At 47.1% G+C, this 20,881-nt stretch overlaps 1 protein-coding gene across 1 annotated transcript in view; it reads left to right on the forward strand.

The window, feature by feature from the left end:
• Positions 1 to 20,881, forward strand: part of IDH1 (isocitrate dehydrogenase (NADP(+)) 1) — a 144,762-nt gene that overhangs the window by 11,153 nt on the left and 112,728 nt on the right. Inside the window, exon 2 of the mRNA XM_030209795.1 lies at positions 4,695 to 4,817. Coding sequence (XP_030065655.1) covers positions 4,696 to 4,817 — 122 coding nt within the window. The 5' untranslated portion in view covers position 4,695. The remainder of the gene's footprint in view (positions 1 to 4,694; positions 4,818 to 20,881) is intronic.

Consider the following 20,881-nt stretch of genomic DNA (forward strand, 5'->3'; position numbering starts at 1 on the left):
AGGCCTACCATTCTGCTATGCTCGTGTCCAAGATCCAATCCTACCAGCTCTACACGAGCATCCACATGTGGAACAATGTGAGGCAGCTGACGGACTTGGTTGATAAGCTCCCGTCCCAGGGGTGTTTACAGCACTTTTGATGTTGCGTCCAGGGCTGCTGCTCAAGGTATAGTGATGCGCAGACTCTCATGGCTGCGTGCCTCTGACCTGGAGAATAGAGTCCAGCAGCGGATTGCGGATGCTCCCTGCCGGGGGGATAACATTTTTGGTGAGCGGGTCGAACAGGTGGTAGAACAGCTCCACCAGCGGGATACTGCATTTGACAAGCTCTCCCACCGGACGCCTTCAGCATCTACCTCAACAGGTAGACGTTTTTATGGGGGAAGGACATTTATAATAAGCGTAGGTACAATCCACCTGCCCACCAGCCTGCTCAGGCTAAGCCCCAGCACGCTCGTTCACGTCAACAGCGTGCGCCTCCTCAGGCCCCTGCAGCTCCCCAGCAAAAGCAAGGGACGGGCTTTTGACTGGCTCCAGGCGAGCATAGCTGAGATAAAAGTGTCTGTGCCGGACGATCTGCCGGTCAGGGGGAGGTTACAGTTTTTTCACCAAAGGTGTCCTCTCATAACCTCTGACTGTTGTGTTCTTCAAATAGTCCAGCTAGGATACGCCCTCAATTTGATCTCAAAACCTTCAAATTGCCCTCCTAGAGCTCAGTCTTTCAGCTTCCAGCACAAGCAGGTACTTGCAGAAGAACTCTCCGCCCTTCTCAGCGCCAGTGCAGTCGAGCCCGTGCCACCTGGGCAGGAAGGGCTGGGATTCTATTCCAGGTACTTTCTTGTGGAAAAGAAAACAGGGGGATGCGTCCCATCCTAGACCTAAGGGCCCTGAACAAATATCTGGTTCGTGAAAAGTTCAGGATGCTTTCCCTGGGCACCCTTCTTCCCATGATTCAGAAAAACGATTGGCTATACTCTCTGGACTTAAAGGATGCTTATACTCACATCACGATACTGCCAGCTCATAGGCAGTATCTTCGATTCCGTTTGGGAACACAGCATTTTCAGTACTGTGTGTTACCCTTTGGTCTCGCCTCTGCACCCAGAGTGTTCATGAAATGCCTGGTAGTAGTGGTGGCGTCTCTACGCAGACTGGGAGTGCATGTGTTCCCTTATCTCGACGATTGGCTGTTGAAGAACACCTCGGAGGCAGGAGCTCTACAGTCCATGCAGGTGACTATTCAACTCCTGGAGCTACTAGGGCTTGTGATAAATTATCCAAAGTCCCACCTTCTTCCAGTTCAAAGACTAGAATTCATAGGAGCTCTACTGGACTCCCAGACAGCTCATGCCTACCTCCCTGAGGCCAGGACAGACAATCTTTTGTCCCTGGTTTCCTGGGTACGAGCGTCTCAGCGGATCACAGCTCGGCAGATGTTGAGATTGCTCGGCCACATGGCCTCCACAGTTCACGTGACTCCCATGGCCCGTCTCCACATGAGATCAGCTCAATGGACCCTAGCTTCCCAGTGGTATCAAGCTGCGGGGGATCTGGAAGACATGATCCAATTGTCCACGGTTTTTCTCAAATCCCTACATTGGTGGACAATTCGCTCCAATTTGACCTTGGGACGTCCCTCTCAAATTCCTCAGCCGCAAAAAGTGCTGACTAAGGATGCATCTCTCCTGGGGTGGGGAGCTCATGTCGATGGGCTTCACACCCAGGGGTGTTGGTCCCTCCAGGAGACAGGTTTTCAGATCAACCTCCTGGAGTTATGAGCGGTCTGGAACGCGCTAAAGGCTTTCAGAGATCGGCTGTCTCATCAAATTATTCAAATTCAGACAGACAACCAGGTTGCCATGTATTACATCAACAAGCAGGGGGGCACCGGATCTCGCCCCCTGTGTCAGGAAGCTGTTGGGATGTGGATTTGGGCTCGCTATCATGGCATGTTTCTCCAAGCCACGTATCTGGCAGGCGTAAACAACAGTCTGGCCGACAGGTTGAGCAGGATAATGCAACTTCACAAGTGGTCCCTCAACTCGAGGGTTGTCCGCAAGATCTTCCAAGCGTGGGGCACCCCCTTGGTAGATCTTTTTGCCACTCACACCAATCACAAGGTCCCTCAGTTCTGTTTCAGACTTCAGGCCCACGGCAGGCTAGCGTTGGATGCCTTTCTCCTACATTGGGGGAAGGGCCTCCTGTATGCGTATCCTCCATACCCTTGGTAGGGAAGACTTTGCTGAAACTCAAGCAGGACCGTGGAACCATGATTCTGATCACTCCATTCTGGCCACGTCAGATCTGGTTCCCTCTTCTTCTGGAGTTGTCCTTCGAAGAGCCGTGAAGATTGGAGTGTTTCCCAACCCTCATTACGCAGAACAAGGGGGCGCTTCTGCATCCCAACCTCCAGTCTCTGGCTCTCACGGCCTGGATGTTGAGGGCGTAGACTTTGCCTCCTTGGGTCTTTCTGAGGGTGTCTCCTGAGTCTTGCCTGCTTCCAAGAAAGATTCCACGAAGAGGTGTTATGCTTTCAAATGGAAGAGGTTTGCTGTGTGGTGTGACAGCCGGGCCCTAGATCCTTGTTCTTGTCCTACACAGGCCCTGCTTGAATACCTTCTGCTCTTGTCTGAGGCTGGTCTTAAGACCAACTCTGTAAGAGTTCATCTTAGCGCAATTAGTGCTTTTCATTTTCGTGTAGAGGGTAAGCCTATCTCGGGACAGCCTTTAGTTGTTCGCTTCATGAGAGGTTTGCTTTTGTCAAAGCCCCCTGTCAAACCTCCTCCTGTGTCATGGGATCTCAATGTCGTTCTCACCCAGCTGATGAAACCTCCTTTTGAGCCACTGAATTCATGCCGTCTGAAGTACTTGACCTGGAAGGTCATTTTCTTGGTGGCAGTCACTTCAGCTCATAGAGCCTTGGTAGCTCATGCTCCTTATACTAAATTTCATCATAACAGAGTAGTCCTCCGCACTCACCCTAAGTTCTTGCCAAAGGTGGTGTCAGAGTTCCATCTTAACCAGTCAATTGTCTTGCCAACATTCTTTTCCCGTCCTCATACCCGCCCTGCTGAACGTCAGTTGCACACATTGGACTACAAGAAAGCATTGGCCTTCTATCTGGAGCAGACAAGCCCACATAGACAATCCACCCAATTGTTTGTTTCTTTTGACCCAAATAGAAGGGGAGTGGCTGTCGGGAAACGCACCATCTCAAATTGGCTAGCAGATTGCATTTCCTTCACTTATGCCTAAGCTGCGCTGACTCTTGAGGGCCATGTCACGGCTCATAGTGTGCCCACTTGAAGTCAGCCACTATTGAGGAGATTTGCAAGGCTGTGACGTGGTCATCTGTCCACACATTCACATCTCATTACTGCCTACAGCAGGATTCCCGACGCGACAGTCGGTTCGGGCAGTCGATGCTGCAGAATCTGTTTGGGGTTTAGAATCCAAATCCACCCCCCCCCCCCCCCCAGGCCCATTTTTATTCTGTTCCAGGCGGCACTCTCAGTTAGTTGTACTTGTTTAGGTCAATCTCAGTTATGTCTTCGCCGTTGCGAGGCCCAATTGACCAATGTTTGTTGTTTTGAGTGAGCCTGGGGGCTAGGGATACCCCAATCGTGAGAACAAGCAGCTGCTTGTCCTCGGGGAAATCGAGGTTACTAACCTGTAGCAGGTATTCTCCGAGGACAGCAGGCTGATTGTTCTCACAAACCCGCCCACCTCCCCTTTGGAGTTGTGTCTTCCCTTGTCTTTGCTTTCTACTTGACTGAGGAGCATGCTCGCACTGCGGGCGGGAAGACAGTCGCGCATGCGCGATTCGCGCGGGATACGCGAGAGCTAGCAAACTTCTGTTGCTAGGAAGATCTTTCGATCCTGGGGCTGCCGTGGACATCACCCAATCGTGAGAACAATCAGCCTGCTGTCCTTGGAGAATACCTTCTACAGGTTAGTAACCTCGCTTTACCTTTCAGTTTTTAAAAACCACCTCTAAAATCCAAAATTTAAACTTGTAGTTTGACTTGTCAATTGACTGCTTTTGGATGTCCAATTTTGTAAAATCTGGCATTTATGCACATAGGTTGCAAAATCACCATTTACATGCATAAAAGTACACATGTAAAACGAGTAATGCCACTTTTTACAAATATATTCCTTTTTGTCAAAAGGCTGCAAATTTAGGGCCTCTTTTACTAGACTGTGTTAGCGATTCCTGACGCAGCAAATATGGCGCAGCCCATTCCTTGTGCTAGGAATCGCTAGCATGGTTTAGTAAAAGAGACCCTTAATGTGTGTTTCTCATATCTTTATATGCATTCAGCAAGCTTTTGTTTAAAAAAACAAAGAGAGAAAAAAAAAACTTAAGTCTTGTAATATTTTACAAAGTCCAACTTATATTTCAAGGCATATCGTATGCTGAAGCAGTCTGAAATCTATAGTCCCACAGCAATTTCAAATATATTGTACAACTAAAACCAGATATATTACCAACCTCTCCCCTCCAAAGCCAATTAACAATGTATGGTCCTTAACAATCCCCTAATTTTGAAGATGGCTTTTATAAAATGCCCAGGGAAACTGAGCACATAGAGATTTGGACATCCCTTTTCCTACCTATATGACCTATGCGTAGTCAGGCTTCAGGAGTGCTTAATTATGTTGCTGAAAACTTAATTCTATTCTTATTTCAGAATGTCCAGAAAAATCTCAGGAGGATCTGTGGTGGAGATGCAGGGAGACGAGATGACAAGAGTGATTTGGAAGGTGATCAAGAAGCAGTTGATTTTTCCCTACGTGGACCTAGATTTACACAGGTAACTTTCCTCATGAGCAGCATAACCTTTATACACATCAAGAGTTTTTTGTCCTGTTGTATCATGCAGATGTGAAAGGTCCCTTGATGATCTGAGCAGAGTTCACAGTCCAGGAGGAAGGGGGAGGGGATTGGAAAGCTACAGATTCTTTTTGTTCAGTATGTTGCGTTTTAAAAGCTGTCAGTGTGGTAGGCAATGATCCATTGTAATTACTAACTACGAGATGTGAAAGAACAAGGACTGCCAGGACAAATGCAGTTGAAATTCTCCACCCAAAACAAACATAACTCTAAATTTCCTGAGTCTTCAGTTTACTTTTAAGAAGATTTTTCTTTTCATCTATCTATCTCTGTATCTATGGATATTAAAGGTAAAGGAGAATGGATCCACTTGTTACTCGGGGATGGGGTGCACATATACATCCTGCCCCCATCATTCTATCCCAGTAGGGTAGAAAGAAGAGAGGCATCCCTAGGAGAGGAGGTGGGAGGGCTGCTAAGTTCGGGTCCCGGTGATGAAGGACGTCAACTGTACAACTACACAGTGGAAAGAGTTCGCAAAGTAAGGAGAGTAGTAGTTAAATTGCATCAGGGATATCAGTGGAGCCCCAGTGATGAGATGGAACAAGCCTCAAGCAGTGGTGGGACTGAGAGGCTTTAGGTATGGCAGACAGTGAGTTCAGGCACGTGCACACATTGAAGGAAGAATAGTGGTGCTGCTGACAACTGCGGCTCAAGAAAGGAACACAAACAGAGTGGAGGAAGTAGTAGAGAGTGAAAGGGAATCTGGATAAGATTTTCTGCTGTTGTCGAGATTTTACCTAGAGAATGACAGGGGGGCAAAGTTTGTCCCCGTCCTCGCAAGTCCTGTCTCCGTCCCTGCCCCTTTCCCGCAGGTTCTTTCCCAGTCCCGTCCCCAGGGGCTCTGTCTTCATCTGCAGAAGCCTTGAACAATTACGATTTTATATTTAAATCTTTTTGTTAAAGTATAAAAAGGAACAATATGCTGTGCAACTATTGTGTATAAATTAGAAATAAAAAATAATAACAGCAAGCAGTTATAATAACCCTCCTCAGCAGTACTCTCTACCCTTCCAACCCCAACAGTAGCTGATTTCTACTACCGCAAGGAATCCTAATCCACCCTGTTAAAATGTTCAGGGGTACAAAATACAACCCGTTCTGTATGCTGTAACATAGTAACATAGTAGATGACGGCAGAAAAAGACCTGCACGGTCCATCCAGTCTGCCCAAGAAATGTGCCACTTTTTTGTGTATACCTTACCTTGATTTGTACCTGTCTTTTTCAGGGCACAGACCGTACAGATCTGCCCAGCACTATCCCCGCCTCCTACCATCGGCTCTGGCACAGACCGTATAAGTCTGCCCAGCACTATCCCCGTCTCCCAACCACCAGCCCCGCCTCCCACTGTGCTACTTTTTTATGTATACCTTACCTTGATTTGTACCTGTCTTTTTCAGGGCACAGACCGTACAAGTCTGCCCAGCAGTATCCCCGCCTCCCACCATCAGCTCTGGCACAGACCATATAAGTCTGCCCAGCACTATCCCCGCCTCCCAACCACCAGCCCCGCCTCCCACTACCGGCTCTGTTATCCAGTCTCGGCTAAGAGAAGAGGGGAGAAATATGCCCTATGAAGCACTGTTATGATTTTTTAATCTATGGATGAATAAGAAGTCATGAACAGTCTCAGGATTCAGTCTAGCTCTCATGTCCTTCCTGCAATAGAAGATACCTTCTTAGAAGATGTGCTGGTAGGAGGATGTACAGAATCTCCCATGCAAATTTTGCTAGTTGTGGCCAGCATGTTTACTTGTTTTTCCAAACAATCAAAATATCGTTGTCTGCATCACTCAAACCTAAATAACAGTCCAGTTCATTAACAGGCTTCAAAGTAGAAAATGACATAGTGGCAAAGTTTGTCCCCATCCCTGCATTCACTGCGGGACCCGGTCCCCGTGTCATTCTCTAATTTGACAGGAGGAAGAGTGAATGACTTGAGTCCAGTAACTTGGAGCTAGTCGGGGGGGGGGGGGGGGGGGAGGGAGAGAGAGAGAGAGCAAATATTCATAGTGGAAGCCAGTGGCATCAAGGCTTGCAGAAAGAACTTGAGAGAGAGAGCTTGGGTTTTAGTTTGGTTCATGGGATGGAAAAGATGGGAGTAGAAATGAGATATGAGGGTGTGGAGCCTAGGAGAAGATAGAACAAGGAGTATAGCAAGCCTAGGGGTAGGGTTTTAAGGTTGGAGGATAGGAAAAAAAGAAAATGAAAGGTGGGGATATGTTGTTGGGGATATTCTGCTGCTAGGCTCAGGGTTGAGGCAGTAGTCTTAAGCCTGCTAGTTGCATTTTGGGGAACTGGGTTTAATTCCCACTGTAGCTCCTTGTGACTCTGGGCAACTCACTTAACCCTCCATTGCCCCAGGTACAAATAAGTACCTGCGTATACTTTGTAAACCGCTTTGAATGTACATAAGTACATAAGTACATAAGTAGTGCCATACTGGGAAAGACCAAAGGTCCATCTAGCCCAGCATCCTGTCACCGACAGTGGCCAATCCAGGTCAAGGGCACCTGGCACGCTCCCCAAACGTAAAAACATTCCAGACAAGTTATACCTAAAAATGCGGAATTTTTCCAAGTCCCATTCCCTTTCCCTTATTTAGATTTTGTTCAGTAGTAGCTCACCAGTAGCTCAAGGTGAGCTACATTAGGGACAGGAAAATACCTATTGTATCTGAGAGGGCTCACAATCTAATTCTGTACCTGAAGCATCGAAGGGTTAAGTGATTTCCCCAGTACCATAAGAAGCAGTAGTGGGATTTGAACTGGGTTCCCCTGGATGTCAGCCTGGTCCTGTAACCACTTGGCTACTCTTCTACACCTTGATTTAAATAAAATGTTAAGACATTCTCATGCTAAGTCACCTAGTATAGGTAAAACCTATCCCTTCAGCCTTGCCTCTCCATTTGCATGTATCTCTCCATTCTTATATGCCCTGTGGGGTTCTTTTACTAGGCTGCAAGAAAAAGTGGCCTTAGAGCACCCTTACATGGGTTTTCCCTGTGTGCTAGGGCCATTTCTACCCCAGCCAGAAAATGGCATGTGCCCATTAAAAAAAATTAGCACTTGAGTACTTACTGCATGTATTTTGTAGGTGATAAGGGCTTACACGCTAATCCTGCGCTGACCAGTTAGTGTGAGGTAATTGTGCTGAGCAGCACAGGAGTGCCCATTCTCCACTCACCCCTAGACATGTCTTCCTGCCCCCCACCACAAAAATTAAAAAAATATTTTTAGTGCATTTAGCACATATCAGTATACTACTACTTACTACTACTTATCACTTCTATAGCGCTACAAAGCATACACAGCGCTGTACACCATACACGAAAAGACAGCCCCTGCTCAAAGAGCTCACAATCTACATTGGAACTTACTGAAGGATGCCTGCGTTCATCCCATAGTAAGCCGTTTTAAGCTGCTGTAAGTGCGTGCTAGCACTTACTACAGCTTGGTGAAAGGGCCCCAATTATTACTCTGAGCCATTGTTTTTGTTACTTTGTATGATATTTCCTATGTCGTAAACTTGTAAAGTGTCTGGGAAGATGCTAGGGATGCGCATAGGGCCAAATGTGTTGGTTGCTTTTGATTTTTTTTTTTTTGGGGGGGGAGGGATATTTCCCCCTTAATTTCTTAACATTAGTTTTAATAAAACAAAAATGTAATGCACAATATTCAAATCAATGTATTACTTCATAGCTTAAATTGGTTAAGCATATTCAAAATTGAAGGTGTTCTAATGAGCCAAATGTATTTATATCATTAGATATACTGCCCTTCTAATGTCATGCAATCAAAGCAGTTTCCATAGCGTCCCACAGGTCAATCCAGAGACTTGTGGGTTGTGTCCCTCTACCAGCAGGTGGAGATAGAGAGAACCTCCGAGGTTTGCTATATGTGGACCTGTGCAGCCAAGTAAGCCTCAGTATGTATTTTCTCTATCTAGCAGGTGGAGGGACATCTCTGTGCAGCTCTGGTTTGATCTGGCTACTGATGTCCTTTGGGCCTAGTTTAGCACAGTCAGTGGTTGAGTGGCTGGCTGTAGCTTCTGGTGTACACCTGGTGGTGCCAGGTCCCGCCTGGTCTCTCCCTACCTTTCCTCCATCACCCGGGGCTGTGGACCTGATCGGGTGTTACCTTTCTCTCCTGAGTAAAAAAAAAAAAAAGGTAAGCGTCTCTTTAAGAGACTTTGTTTAATCATATGGAGAAGCTAGACGGGCTGCCGAGTCTGTCTGAGGGGCAGGCATTTGTGGAGCATGTCAGTGCCTTCTGAGGTGGCTAAGCGCTGCTCCCGGTGTGGAGGCCAAAGAGCAGCGTCGGGGGAGTGTGAGTCGTGCCGCCGTCAGCCCACAGCAGGTGTTCAGCGCGACGGGGGTTCCCCTCAGGCGTGCAGTGAGTCGGAAGTGCAGGGGATAGTTTCGGCGGTTTCCTCGTGGCAGTTAGTGCAGCGTGCATTGGCGGGCGCCATTTTTTTCTCAGGCGCGACCCGCTCTGCACGTGGTGGTTGACAGGAAGCACAGCGAGCTTCTGTGGCACAGGCTCCGATGAAGGGAAGTAATTTAGAGGGAGCAGGGGAGTCCCTTTTAGTTCCTGTTCCCCCCGGATTTTGTTTTATTAATGCACAATGCCTTTCTTCTGAAGAAGTCAGGAGCTTCTCTTCAGGCAGCCCCATCTCTTCCTCAGCAAACTTCGGATGCTGCGGCCTCTCAGTCTTTCCTGCCAAAACGTCCCCGGGTGGAGATTTTGGATCCCGAGGAGCTATCTGACACAGATGGCCCGGTTTTGTCCGTGGGCTCTCCCTCAGAATCATTGGATTTGGCAGATGAGGTCACCCTGCCTTCTGAGGAGGGGGATGACCCGACGGCTGCCCGCCTTTTTCGCAGGGAAGAGCTTCCCTTCCTGATTATTAGGGCTTTTGAGTGCTAGCAGAGCGTAGGTATATTCAGCTGACCTTTCTTCTAAAGTGTGCGACCAAGGCCCTGAAGCAGCCTTGCGAAACGCTGGCCACCGTCGGCCCGGCACATTTACTTGAGAAAGAGGAACGCAGCATTATACGCTATCCAGGAAGCACCCACTATAAAGATAAGTGGTGGTGTTCATTTAATTAATATAAGATATTCATAAAATATAAAATAGTTAAATGTCCATGAAACTATAAATATCACCTTTCACCAGCAGGTATGGTTTTTTAGGCCAATGATGAAAGCAGGGTCTAGGGACCCGATATAGCTTCAACAGATCAATTCAAGATCTGGAAACTCTTTGAGGCCTTTTCCGCTGGTTTGGTATAGCACAATGTTATTTTAGTCATTTTTTGACAGCAGATTTTTTTTTTGTATATTTTGGAGTCGATGTGCACCCGAACAAATATCGGGAGTTTAGTTCTTTTGAGGTTTTGGCCATTTCTCCCCCTGAATCGTCAGGGGGAACAGGTCCAGTGCCCTCTATTATGTCTGGTACCAAATGCCCACCTTGTTCCTTTCATGTGCATGAGGCCATGAAAATCCTTATTTTGGCGCAGTGGAATACGCCGGACAGTGGGCTTAAGGTTGCTAGAGCTATGTCGCATCTTTACGCGCTGCCTGCTGCTGACTTAGACTTGCTGAAGGTTCCTACAGTGGATTCATTAATCACAGCGGTCACTAAGAAAACCACTCTCCCTGTGGAGGGTGGCACAGCGCTCAAGGACCCTCAGGATCGTAAGTTGAAGACTTGCTTGAAGCTGTCCTTTGAAGTAGCGGCCCTTTCCCTGCAAGCTTCAGTTTGTGGCTCCTATGCGGCGCGGGTATGCTTATCGTGGGTACAGAAAACCTCCTCTCCGGAGGACCTCATGGCTGTTTTGCTGGCCTTAGACTTCGTGGCTGTTTTGCTGGCCTTAGAGTCCGGTTTAGCCTTCCTTGCAGATCTTATTTATGACCTTTTGAGGGCTTCGGCGAAGGAGGTTTCCCTACTGGTCACTGCGCTTCGCTGGCTGTGGTTGCGACATTGGGCTGCAGACGTGGCCTCTAAGTCATGGCTGGCAAGGCTTCCTTTTAGGGGAAAGCTTTTGTTTGGGACAGACCTAGAACAGATTGTGAAGGACCTCGGTGACTTTAAGGGCCAGCGCCTCCCGGAGGACAGGTCCAAATTTGTGTAACTGGTGGGACCTAGATTAGATTAGATTGTAAGCTCTTTGAGCAGGGACTGTCTCTCTTTGTTAAATTGTACAGCGCTGCGTAACCCTAGTAGCGCTCTAGAAATGTTAAGTAGTAGTAGGATACACGTTGTTACCGTCCAAGTTGCGAGGCCTCTTTTCAGAGAGCAAGGTCTTCTCAGAGACCTCAGCCTTTTCGAGGTGGCAGGCGGGCCTTCCTTTCCGGTAACAGAAACTAGCCCGCAGCCAGGTCCACTCAATGATGGGGCCCTGGTCCATCTCCAGCCGGTTATTGAGGGCAGGCTTTCCCTATTTCTGGTGGAGGTTATCAGAGATGGCTACAAGTTGAAATTGGCTCGTTCGATAGTAGACTCGTTTCTGAAATCTCCTTGCAAATTTTCCACCTAGGTGTGCGGGCAGTTCGTCACACCCTCCTCAACTTACAACGACTGGGAGCCGTCCAGTATGTACCCCCAGCAGAAAGAGGGTGTGGTTAATACTTCATTTATTTTGTGGTGCCAAAAAAGGGTGGTTCTTGGTGACCCGTCCTAGATCTCAAGTGTGTCACCAGGTCCTTATGGGTTCGGCTTTTCCGCATGGAAACCCTCCGCTCGGTGATCGCAGTGGTACAGTCAGCGGAGTTTTTGACGTCTCTCGATATCAACGAGGCCTATTTACACATTCAATTTGGCCTCCCCACAGGCATTTTCTTCGCTTTGCAGTGCTCGGTCATCATTTTCAATTCAAAGCGATGCCCTTCGGCCTAGCCACAGCACCTCGGACTTTTTCCATGGTCCTTGTCGTAGTGGCGGCCTATCTCAGAAAGGAAAGGATTCGAGTCCATCTTTATGTAGACGACTGGCTTGTGCGGGAATCTTCTTTCGAGGAGAGTTGACGGGCAACCGACAGAGTGGTCGGGTTGCTTCAATCGCTTGGTTGGGTGATCAACTTCCCAAAGTGCAGCCTTACGCCCTCCCAGACGCTGGAATACTTGGGAGTGTGCTTCGATACCCGAACAGGGATAGTTTCTCTTCCTTCAGCTCGAGCACAGCGGTTACAGGCTCAGTTTCGAGCATTGTTTCAAACCCTGAACCTGCGGGCTTGGGAGTTCCGGATTCCATGGCCTCCACCTTGGACGTCGTAAAGTGGGCCAGAGCTCACATGCGCCCCCTGCAGTGGCACCTTCAGAGCCGTTGGTCTCCTCTTTCAGAGGATTACGAGGTTCGGGTGCCATGTTCGACCCGTCTGCACACAATCATGCACTGGTGGTTCATTCAAAAGAATCTGGTGTCGGGCATGCCTCTGCTAACCCCGGAATGGAAGATCATGACCACGGATGCGTCGCTATCTGGTTGGATGCCCATTGCCTCCAAGAGACAGCCCAGGTCATTTGGACCTCGACGGAGGCGTCTTGGTCCATCAACCGCTTGGAGTTGCGGGCGATTCGTCTGGCCCTTCGGGAGTACCTGTTTCCTCCATGGTTGCCCAGTTCAAGTTCTCTTGGACAACATGATGGCGGTTGCCTACGTGAACCATCGGGGGCACCAGGAGTGCACCACTAGCGCGTAAGGCGACCCTGATCTGCCGTTGGGCAGAGACTCATCTCTCTCTCTCTCTCTCTTGACAGTGGCTCATATAGCGGGGTCACAGAATGTGCAAGTGGACTTTCTCAGTCACCACCAGTTGGAGCCGGGGGAGTGGACACTCTGGCCTTCAATCAGATAGCTGCCCGTTGGGGGATGCCGGTGATGTACTTAATGGCCACCGCATTCAATGCGAAGGTTCACCGTTTCTTCAGCAGGGGAAGAGAGCTGGGCTCGGAAGGCATCGATGCTGTTCTGCAACCTTGGCCCAGGGGCCTGCTCTATGCCTTTCACCCGTGGCCTATGGTGGGCAGGTTACTGACTCGCATTGCCAGTCATCCCGGTCAAGTGATCCTGGTGGCCCCGGATTGGCCCAGACGTTCTTGGTACGCGGATATGGTCAGTCTCCTGTTCGATCGTCCTCTCCAGCTCCAGGCACAGGGCAGTGTCTTGATGGAGGATCCCTCCCCCTTTTCGTGTTTCGGCCTGGCCCTTGAAAGGGCAATGTTGAGAAGCAAAGGGTATCCGGACGCGGTTATCGCTACGATGCTTCAGACTTGGAAAAGATCCACCTCGATAGCTTATGCTAGGGTGTGACGTACCTTCGATTCGTGGTGTGCGAGTTTGGGATTTTCAGCGGCTTCGATATCTGTTATTCTCGCGTTTCTTCAGGAGGGTGTACAGAAATCACTCTCGTTGAGTTCTCCTAAGGTGCAGGTGGCAGCTCTGGCATGCCTTAGAGGCCGACTTCAGGGGGCGTTGATCGCCTCCCACCCGGATGTGGTTCGTTTTTTCAGGGGTGTAAATCAGTTGCATCCTCCACACATGCCAGTTCTTCCATCCTGGAACCTTAATCTAGTTCTCAAAGCGCTTCAGCGTCCTCCTTTTGAACCCTTATTTGGAATTACGGTTAAGGATCTTACTTTGAAGGCGATTTTCCTAGTAGCCATTACTTTGGCTCGGAGAATTTTAGAGTTGCAGGCTCTTTCTTGCAGAGACCCCCTTCCTGCGTTTTATGAAGGCGGGGGTATTGATTAGGACAGTTCCTTCGTTTTTGCCCATTTGGGGCAGTCTCTGAATTTGCTGACTTTTCAACGGAAAGATACTACTACTACTACTTAACATTTCTAAAGCGCTACTAGGGTTGCGCAGCGCTGTACAGTTTAACAAAGAAGGACAGTCCCTGCTCAAAGGAGCTTACAATCTAAACGACGAAATGTCAATTTGGGGCAGTCTAGATTTCCTGAATGGAGGTATAATGGTTATGTGTCGAAAGCGACATTGAAGAGGTGGGCTTTGAGTAAGGATTTGAAGATGGGCAGGGAGGGGGCTTGACGTATGGGCTCAGGGAGTTTATTCCAAGCATAGGGTGAGGCGAGGCAGAAAGGGCGGAGCCTGGAGTTGGCGGTGGTGGAGAAGGGTACTGAGAGGAGGGATTTGACCTGTGAGCGGAGGTTTCGGGTAGGAGCGTAAGGGGAGATGAGGGTAGAGAGGTAATGAGGGGCTGCAGATCGAGTGCATTTTTTAGGTAAGTAGGAGAAGCTTGAACTGTATGCGGTACCTGATCGGAAACCAGTGAAGTGACTTGAGTAGAGGGGTGATATGGGCATATCGGTCCTGACGGAAGATAAGACATGCAGCAGAGTTCTGAACGGATTGAAGGGGGGATAGATGGCTAAGTGGGAGGCCAGTGAGGAGTAGGTTGCAGTAGTCAAGGCGAGAGGTAATGAGAGAGTGGACAAGAGTTCGGGTGGTGTGCTCAGAGAGGAAAGGGCGAATTTTGCTGATGTTTTAGAGAAAGAAGCAACAGGTCTTGGCTATCTGCTGGATATGCGCAGAGAAGGAGAGAGAGGAGTCGAAGATGACTCCGAGGTTGCGGACAGATGAGACGGGGAGGATGAAGGTGTTATCAACTGAGATAGAGAGTGGAGGGAGAGGAAAAGTGGGTTTGGGTGGAAAGACAATAAGCTCGGTCTTGGCCATGTTCAGTTTCAGGTGGCGGTTGGACATCCAGGCAGCAATGTCAGATAAGCAGGCCGATACTTTGGCCTGGGTTTCCGTAGTGATGTCTGGTGTGGAGATTACCCCGAGCAATTCCGTGCTGTTCTCTGCCTCGACGCAAGACGGGCTCTTCTCAGGTATTTGGAGGTTACGAATGAATTTCGTTTTTCTGACCATCTCTTCGTCCTTACTGGAGCCAGTAAGAAGGGTCATATGGCTTCCAAGGCTACCATAGTCCGTTGGGTGCGGGAGTCCATCACTTCAGCCTACGTGGCATTAGGCAAGCAAGCCCCTGCGCAAATTCGTGCTCATTCTACACGAGCTCAGGCTTCCTCCTATGCAGAGTCCCGTTTGGTTTCTCTGGAAGATACCTGCAGAGCCACTACATGGGCTTCAGTCCATACGTTCCCTCGTCATTATCGGGTGGATGTGGCAGCTTGGTAGGATGCTGTGTTTGTGTTTCGGTGATTTCTGTAGGGTTGGGAGTGTTTGGGTGCATCCTACAAGTCTCTGGATTGATCTGTGGGACGCTATGGAAGGAAAAATTAATTCTTACCTGATAATTTTCTTTCCATTAGTCCCAACAGATCAATCCAGAGGCACACCCTGGATTTACTGTCTTTGGTTTTGTTTCGGTTAGTTTTTTCGGGTTTCGTTGTTCTGAATGTTCCTTCGTTTGATCAAATAATAAAAACAAATAAATTTGGAAGTGGTGGAAGTATGTTGGGCATTTGGTCTGACAATGTCAGGGGAGTTTTCTATTGTTTCCATTTCACTGCTTTGGTATCATTCATACTGAGGTTTACTTGGCTGCACAGGTCCACATATAGCAAACCTCGGAGGTTCTATCTATCTCCACCTGCTGGTAGAGGGACACAACCCACAAGTCTCTGGATTGATCTGTTGGGACTAATGGAAAGAAAATTATCAGGTAAGAATTCATTTTTCCTTTACATAATTGTCTAGCCATTCAAGTACAGTAAAATATCATAAAACTATATATACAGAACAGATAATCCTTAATAACTAAGGCTCATTTAAAATCAGTCCAAATAAGTCTGTATTGGTGTATCTGCACAAAAGCCCAGCTGCTTGTGACTCTGGAATGCACATCCCTAGTAGATGCAATAGAAAAACTGATGCTAGTTGCTTTGTTTGGTTTTGTGTATAAAGGCAAAACAAAAGGACCTGGATCAAATCTCTATATATAAAAGGCACCTCCAACGTTCTAAATTTGTAGTTGCAAGATCCCATGAGTGTCTGCCCCGCCCCCACATCACAACGTGATGACGTTGAGGGCGGAGCAATGACAACACATCGGATTGTAATTGGGTAATCTCTGTTTCCACTCCCCAATGCAGCAGTCATTCCCATACACTCAAAACCAACCAACATCGGCGCTGGACCCCGTCCCCCCGCCCACAGTCCCCCTCACCCACCCTCCCGCAGCCGCTCGCTCACCGTTCCACCGCCCTCCCTCTCCTCTCCGACTCCGGCCATGGTGCATGACGATTACTACACACGAGCAAGGAAGCCCATTGGTTAATCTCTGTTTCCACTCCCCAACACAGCCGTCATTCCCATACACTCAAAACCAAGCACACAGACGTTTTTTTTTTCTTCCGAGGAGCGCACACACACACACACACACATTCACTCTCTCTCTCACACACAGTCACTCTCACATACATTCTCTCAAACATACACACTCCAAGGAAAACCTTGCTAGCGCCCGTTTCATTTGTGTCAGAAATGGGCCTTTTTTACTAGTATATATATAAAACAGTCTCACTGTTAACCTGCACTCTACTGTTCTCACCCCAAATATGTTATAAGCTATTATCATTATAACCACATTGAAACAATGTTATTTGGAAAATGTGGGATAGAAATGTAAAAAAATAAATAAATACAGAACTTAATGGGCTTTATCCCTTGATAAAGGAGAGGTTTTACACCTCTTGTTTTTCCCTTGTGGTCTCTGTACTCTTCTTATCTGCCATCTAGGATACTAGTTTCACTCTCTTCCCCTCCCCCCACCTTCCAACAGACTAGGTACCATAGTGGCTTTCTGTGGTTGAGTAATCGGGAAGTGTCTCGCTACAAAGCTAATTACCTCATAGCAGTTTGGCCAGACTTTAATTGTTGCAGAATCTATGGTTTCTGTATCAGCACAAGTAATTGATCCTCTTCATGTGTTTTTAATTTCTCCCGTTGTATGGTTCTCAATCCTATTTAATCACCCTACTTACCTAGGTATCCCAAGTTTCTTTTCTGACCTGACAATTTTGCATCTAGCCACCAGTAAGTGATTTATCCACTTCATATAACCTCCCCAGTTCTATGCCTTCCAGAAAGCCCAGTAGAAATAGTTTTGGGTATTTGCTGTTTTCTTATTTCTTCAAGGACAAGCAGGACTATGAGGCAGTGAGGTCGCTGGTGTCCTCAAGATGCCTTTGATGAGAGAACTGTTCATTCTCTATGCCATTGGAGAGGGTGTACCAGACTCTACTGACCTGAGATCCCAGTTCTAATACTCAAGTGGTTCAGAAAGATGTAGCCACAGTGATGCTGACATCTTTGTTGATGGCAGCTTTCGAGGAGCAGATGGAGCTCTTTTCCAGTTGATGGGATGCTGTAGCTTCAACATCATCTATATTGAGGGCAGGGACAATGCTGTAGCTTCAACATCATTGATGCTGAGGGCAGGGGCACCCCATGCTCTGCCTGAAAGATACCTCAACCTTGAGGCCTGAAAGAGGCTCAGAATTGAGATCATCTGCACTGGTATCCATTTCCAGTGCATCAGAGGAGGAAGCTTCACCAAGGTACTGGGAATCATTGGTGCCTCAATGCCAGTGGAGACCTGACCATTCTGCGACGGTGGCCAAAAAAGCAAACGGGATGCTGAATAAGACTGAAAATACTGTAATCCCTTTGTATTGCTCTATGGTGCGACCGCATGAGTATTGTGTTCAGTTCTGTTCACTGTATCTCAAAAAAGAAATGGAAAGGATTCAAAGAAGAGCGACCAAAATGATAAAAAGGATGGAACTCCTCTCGTATGAGGAAAGACTAAAGAGGTTAGGGCTCTTCAGCTTGGAAAAGAAATGGACGAGGGGAGATATGATTGAGGTCTATAGAATCCTGAGTGGTGTAGAACGAGTAGAAGTAAATCGATTTTTTTTTTGCTCATTCCAAAAGTACAAAGATTAGGGGACACTTGAGGAAGTTACATGGAAATACTTTTAAAACAAATAGGAGGAAATATTTTTTTCACTTGACGAATAGTTAAGCTCTGGAACTCTTTACTGGAGGATGTGGTAACGGCGGTTTGTATATTTGGGTTTGAAAAAGGGACAAATTCCTGAAGGAAAAGTCCATAGCCTGCTGTTGAGACAGATATGGGAAGCAACTGCTTGCCCTGAGATTTGTAGTATGGAGTGTTGCCATGGTTTGGGGTTCTTCCAGGTACTTGTGATCTGGCTTGGCCACTCTTTGGAAAACAGGATACTGGGCTAGATGGACCATTGGTCTGACCCAATATGGCTACTCTTAAGTTCTTATGTGGGAAAGAAGAACCCAAATTATGGCTACGTGATGCAAGGTTCCACGTTAGAAGTCACCGACCAGGAAAAGGATCTAGGAGTCATCGTTAATGATACTTTGAAACTCTTTGTTCAGTGTGCTGTGCGACAAAGAAAGAAAATAGAATAGGTATTATTAGGAAACGAATGGAAAATAAAAACAAGGATGTTATAATGCCTTTGTATCGTTCCATGGTGCGAACACACTTTGAATACTGTGTGCAATTCAATTCTGGTCACTGCATCTCAAAAAGATATAGTGGAATTAGAAAAGGTATAGAGAAGGGCGATGAAAATGATAAAGGGGATAGGACGACTTCACTGTGAGGGAAAGGGAAATGGGACTTGATATACCGCCTTTCTGTGTTTTTTGCAACTACATTCAAAGCGGTTTGAATGTAGAGAAAAAATGGTGCCCGCCAATGCACGCTGCACTAACTGCCACGAGGAAACCGCCGAAACTATCCCCTGCACTTCCGACTCACTGCACGCCTGAGGGGAACCCCCGTCACGCTGAACACCTGCTGTGGGCTGACGGCAGCACTTAGTATATTCAGGTACTTATTTTGTACCAGGGGCAATGGAGGGTTAAGTGACTTGCCCAGAGTCACAAGGAGCTGCAGTGGGAATCGAACTCAGTTCCCCAGGATCAAAGTCCACTGCACTAACCACTAGGCTACTCCTCCACTCGGAAAGGCTGAAACGGCTAGGGCTTTTCAACTTGGAGAAAAGACGGCTGAGGGGAGATATGATAGAGGTGTATAAAATACTGAGTGGAGTGAAATGGGTAGATGTGAATCGATTGTTTACTCTTTCCAAAAATACTAGGATTAGGGGACAAGCAATGAAGCTACAAAGTAGTAAATTTAAAATGAATCGGAGAAAATATTTCTTCATTCAACGTGTAATTAAACTCTGGAATTCATTGCCAGAGATTGTGGTAAAAAGAACTTAGCAGGGTTTAAGGTTTAACGGTTTTTATTCAGGATCGAGAAAAACTTCAACATACAGCTGGACAACAAATCTAATCAAACAATCAAACAGTTATATAATAACAAGCAAGCATGACAGCAATAAGCAAGAACATCTGCCATCAACAACCCAGTAGCACATAATCCTTTTTTATGTATACGATAATCCTCCCATGTCCTTTCTCCCCATCACCCCACTGCCCCATTTTCCGTTCAATTTTATCAAATAGTCAAATTCACCCCCCCCCCTCCCTCCTTCCCTACCAAAACCTTTACCTTGTCAGATTTTGTAAGATGGTCGGTGTTTGGACTCATACTCCAGGCCATCTTGGGAACAATAACATCCAATACTCCAAATTCTCCCACCCCTACCCACCCTACCCAACCCCAAAACAATCCTATGCTTAAGAGTACCTACTCATGGAACACTCTGAAACGTATTCAGTACAGCACTTCTATCTTTATGGGAGATAGTGTGCAAATAACAGTTCCAGATAGATATGAAAGCCCTTTGCCCCTTTGGAGAACCCCTTGCATCTCTTGCCTCCCATAACATGAGAGCATGCAATCTATTTCTCCAATTCCAGAATGAGGGAGGTTCGTCATGTAGCCAGTGCTTGAGTATGCATTTCTTCCCCACTGTGTAAGCTTTAAGCTTAGCTGGGTTTAAAAAAGGTTTGGATAGCTTCCTAAAAGAAAAGTCCATAAGCTATTATTAAAATGGACTTGGGAAAGGAAAATCCATTACTTTATTTCTGGGATAAACAGCATAAAATGTGTTGTACTGTTTTTGGATCTTGCCAGGTACTTGTGACTTGGATTGGCCACTGTTGGAAACAGAATACTGGGCTTGATGAACCTTCAGTCTGTCCCAGTATGGCAACACTTATGTACTTATGTACTTTTCAAGCTGTTGTTTGTTCATATTTACATCTTGCTCAGTAGTTGACAGTGTTACTTTGCAATCTTTTGTCTAATTTTTTTCTTTAAAGATACCTGGTCTACCATGGTCTCTTGCAACCGCGCTATGGGGATATCCTATCTTCCCTGTTTTGGTGATATCTTTGAAAGATACCTTGTTCCGAACCATGCGCTTTTGAACGACTGTCGGCCTTCCCCTAGGTCAGTGATGGCGAACCTTTCAGAGACCGAGTGCCCAAACAGCAACCCAAAATCTAATTATTTATAGCAGGTGCTGGTACTCATTATGGGCGGGGTCACCACATATGACTCCACCCCTATGATAGCCACACCCCTTACACCAGCCATGGCGCATATAAACAGACATCATTGAAACTATTATACTAGTATAGGAGAAAAAAATATCATGATTTTTTTTTCATTATAAATCATTTCTGTAAGCTGTTACAGCTCCAGTGCAAAATAAGACAGCAGATGTAAATTCTCAAATTGGACATATTCCAAACACTAAAATGAAAATAAAATGATTTTTTCTACCTTTGTTGTCTGGTGACTTTGTTTTTCTATCCATATTGGTCCCAGTCTCTGATTCTGCTGCTCTATATCTGTTCTCTTAACTCCGTTTCCAGGGCTTCCTTTCCATTTAATTCTTTACTTTCCTCCTTTCTTCTACATTTCTTGCCACCCTCCTCTCCCCTCCACCCATGTCCAGCCACCCTCCTCTTCCACCCGCCCTCCTACCCAGCATCAGGCATCCCTCCCACTCAGCACCAGGCACCTGTCC

Source organism: Microcaecilia unicolor, chromosome 7, assembly GCF_901765095.1.
Source record: "Microcaecilia unicolor chromosome 7, aMicUni1.1, whole genome shotgun sequence".
NCBI lineage: Eukaryota > Metazoa > Chordata > Amphibia > Gymnophiona > Siphonopidae > Microcaecilia > Microcaecilia unicolor.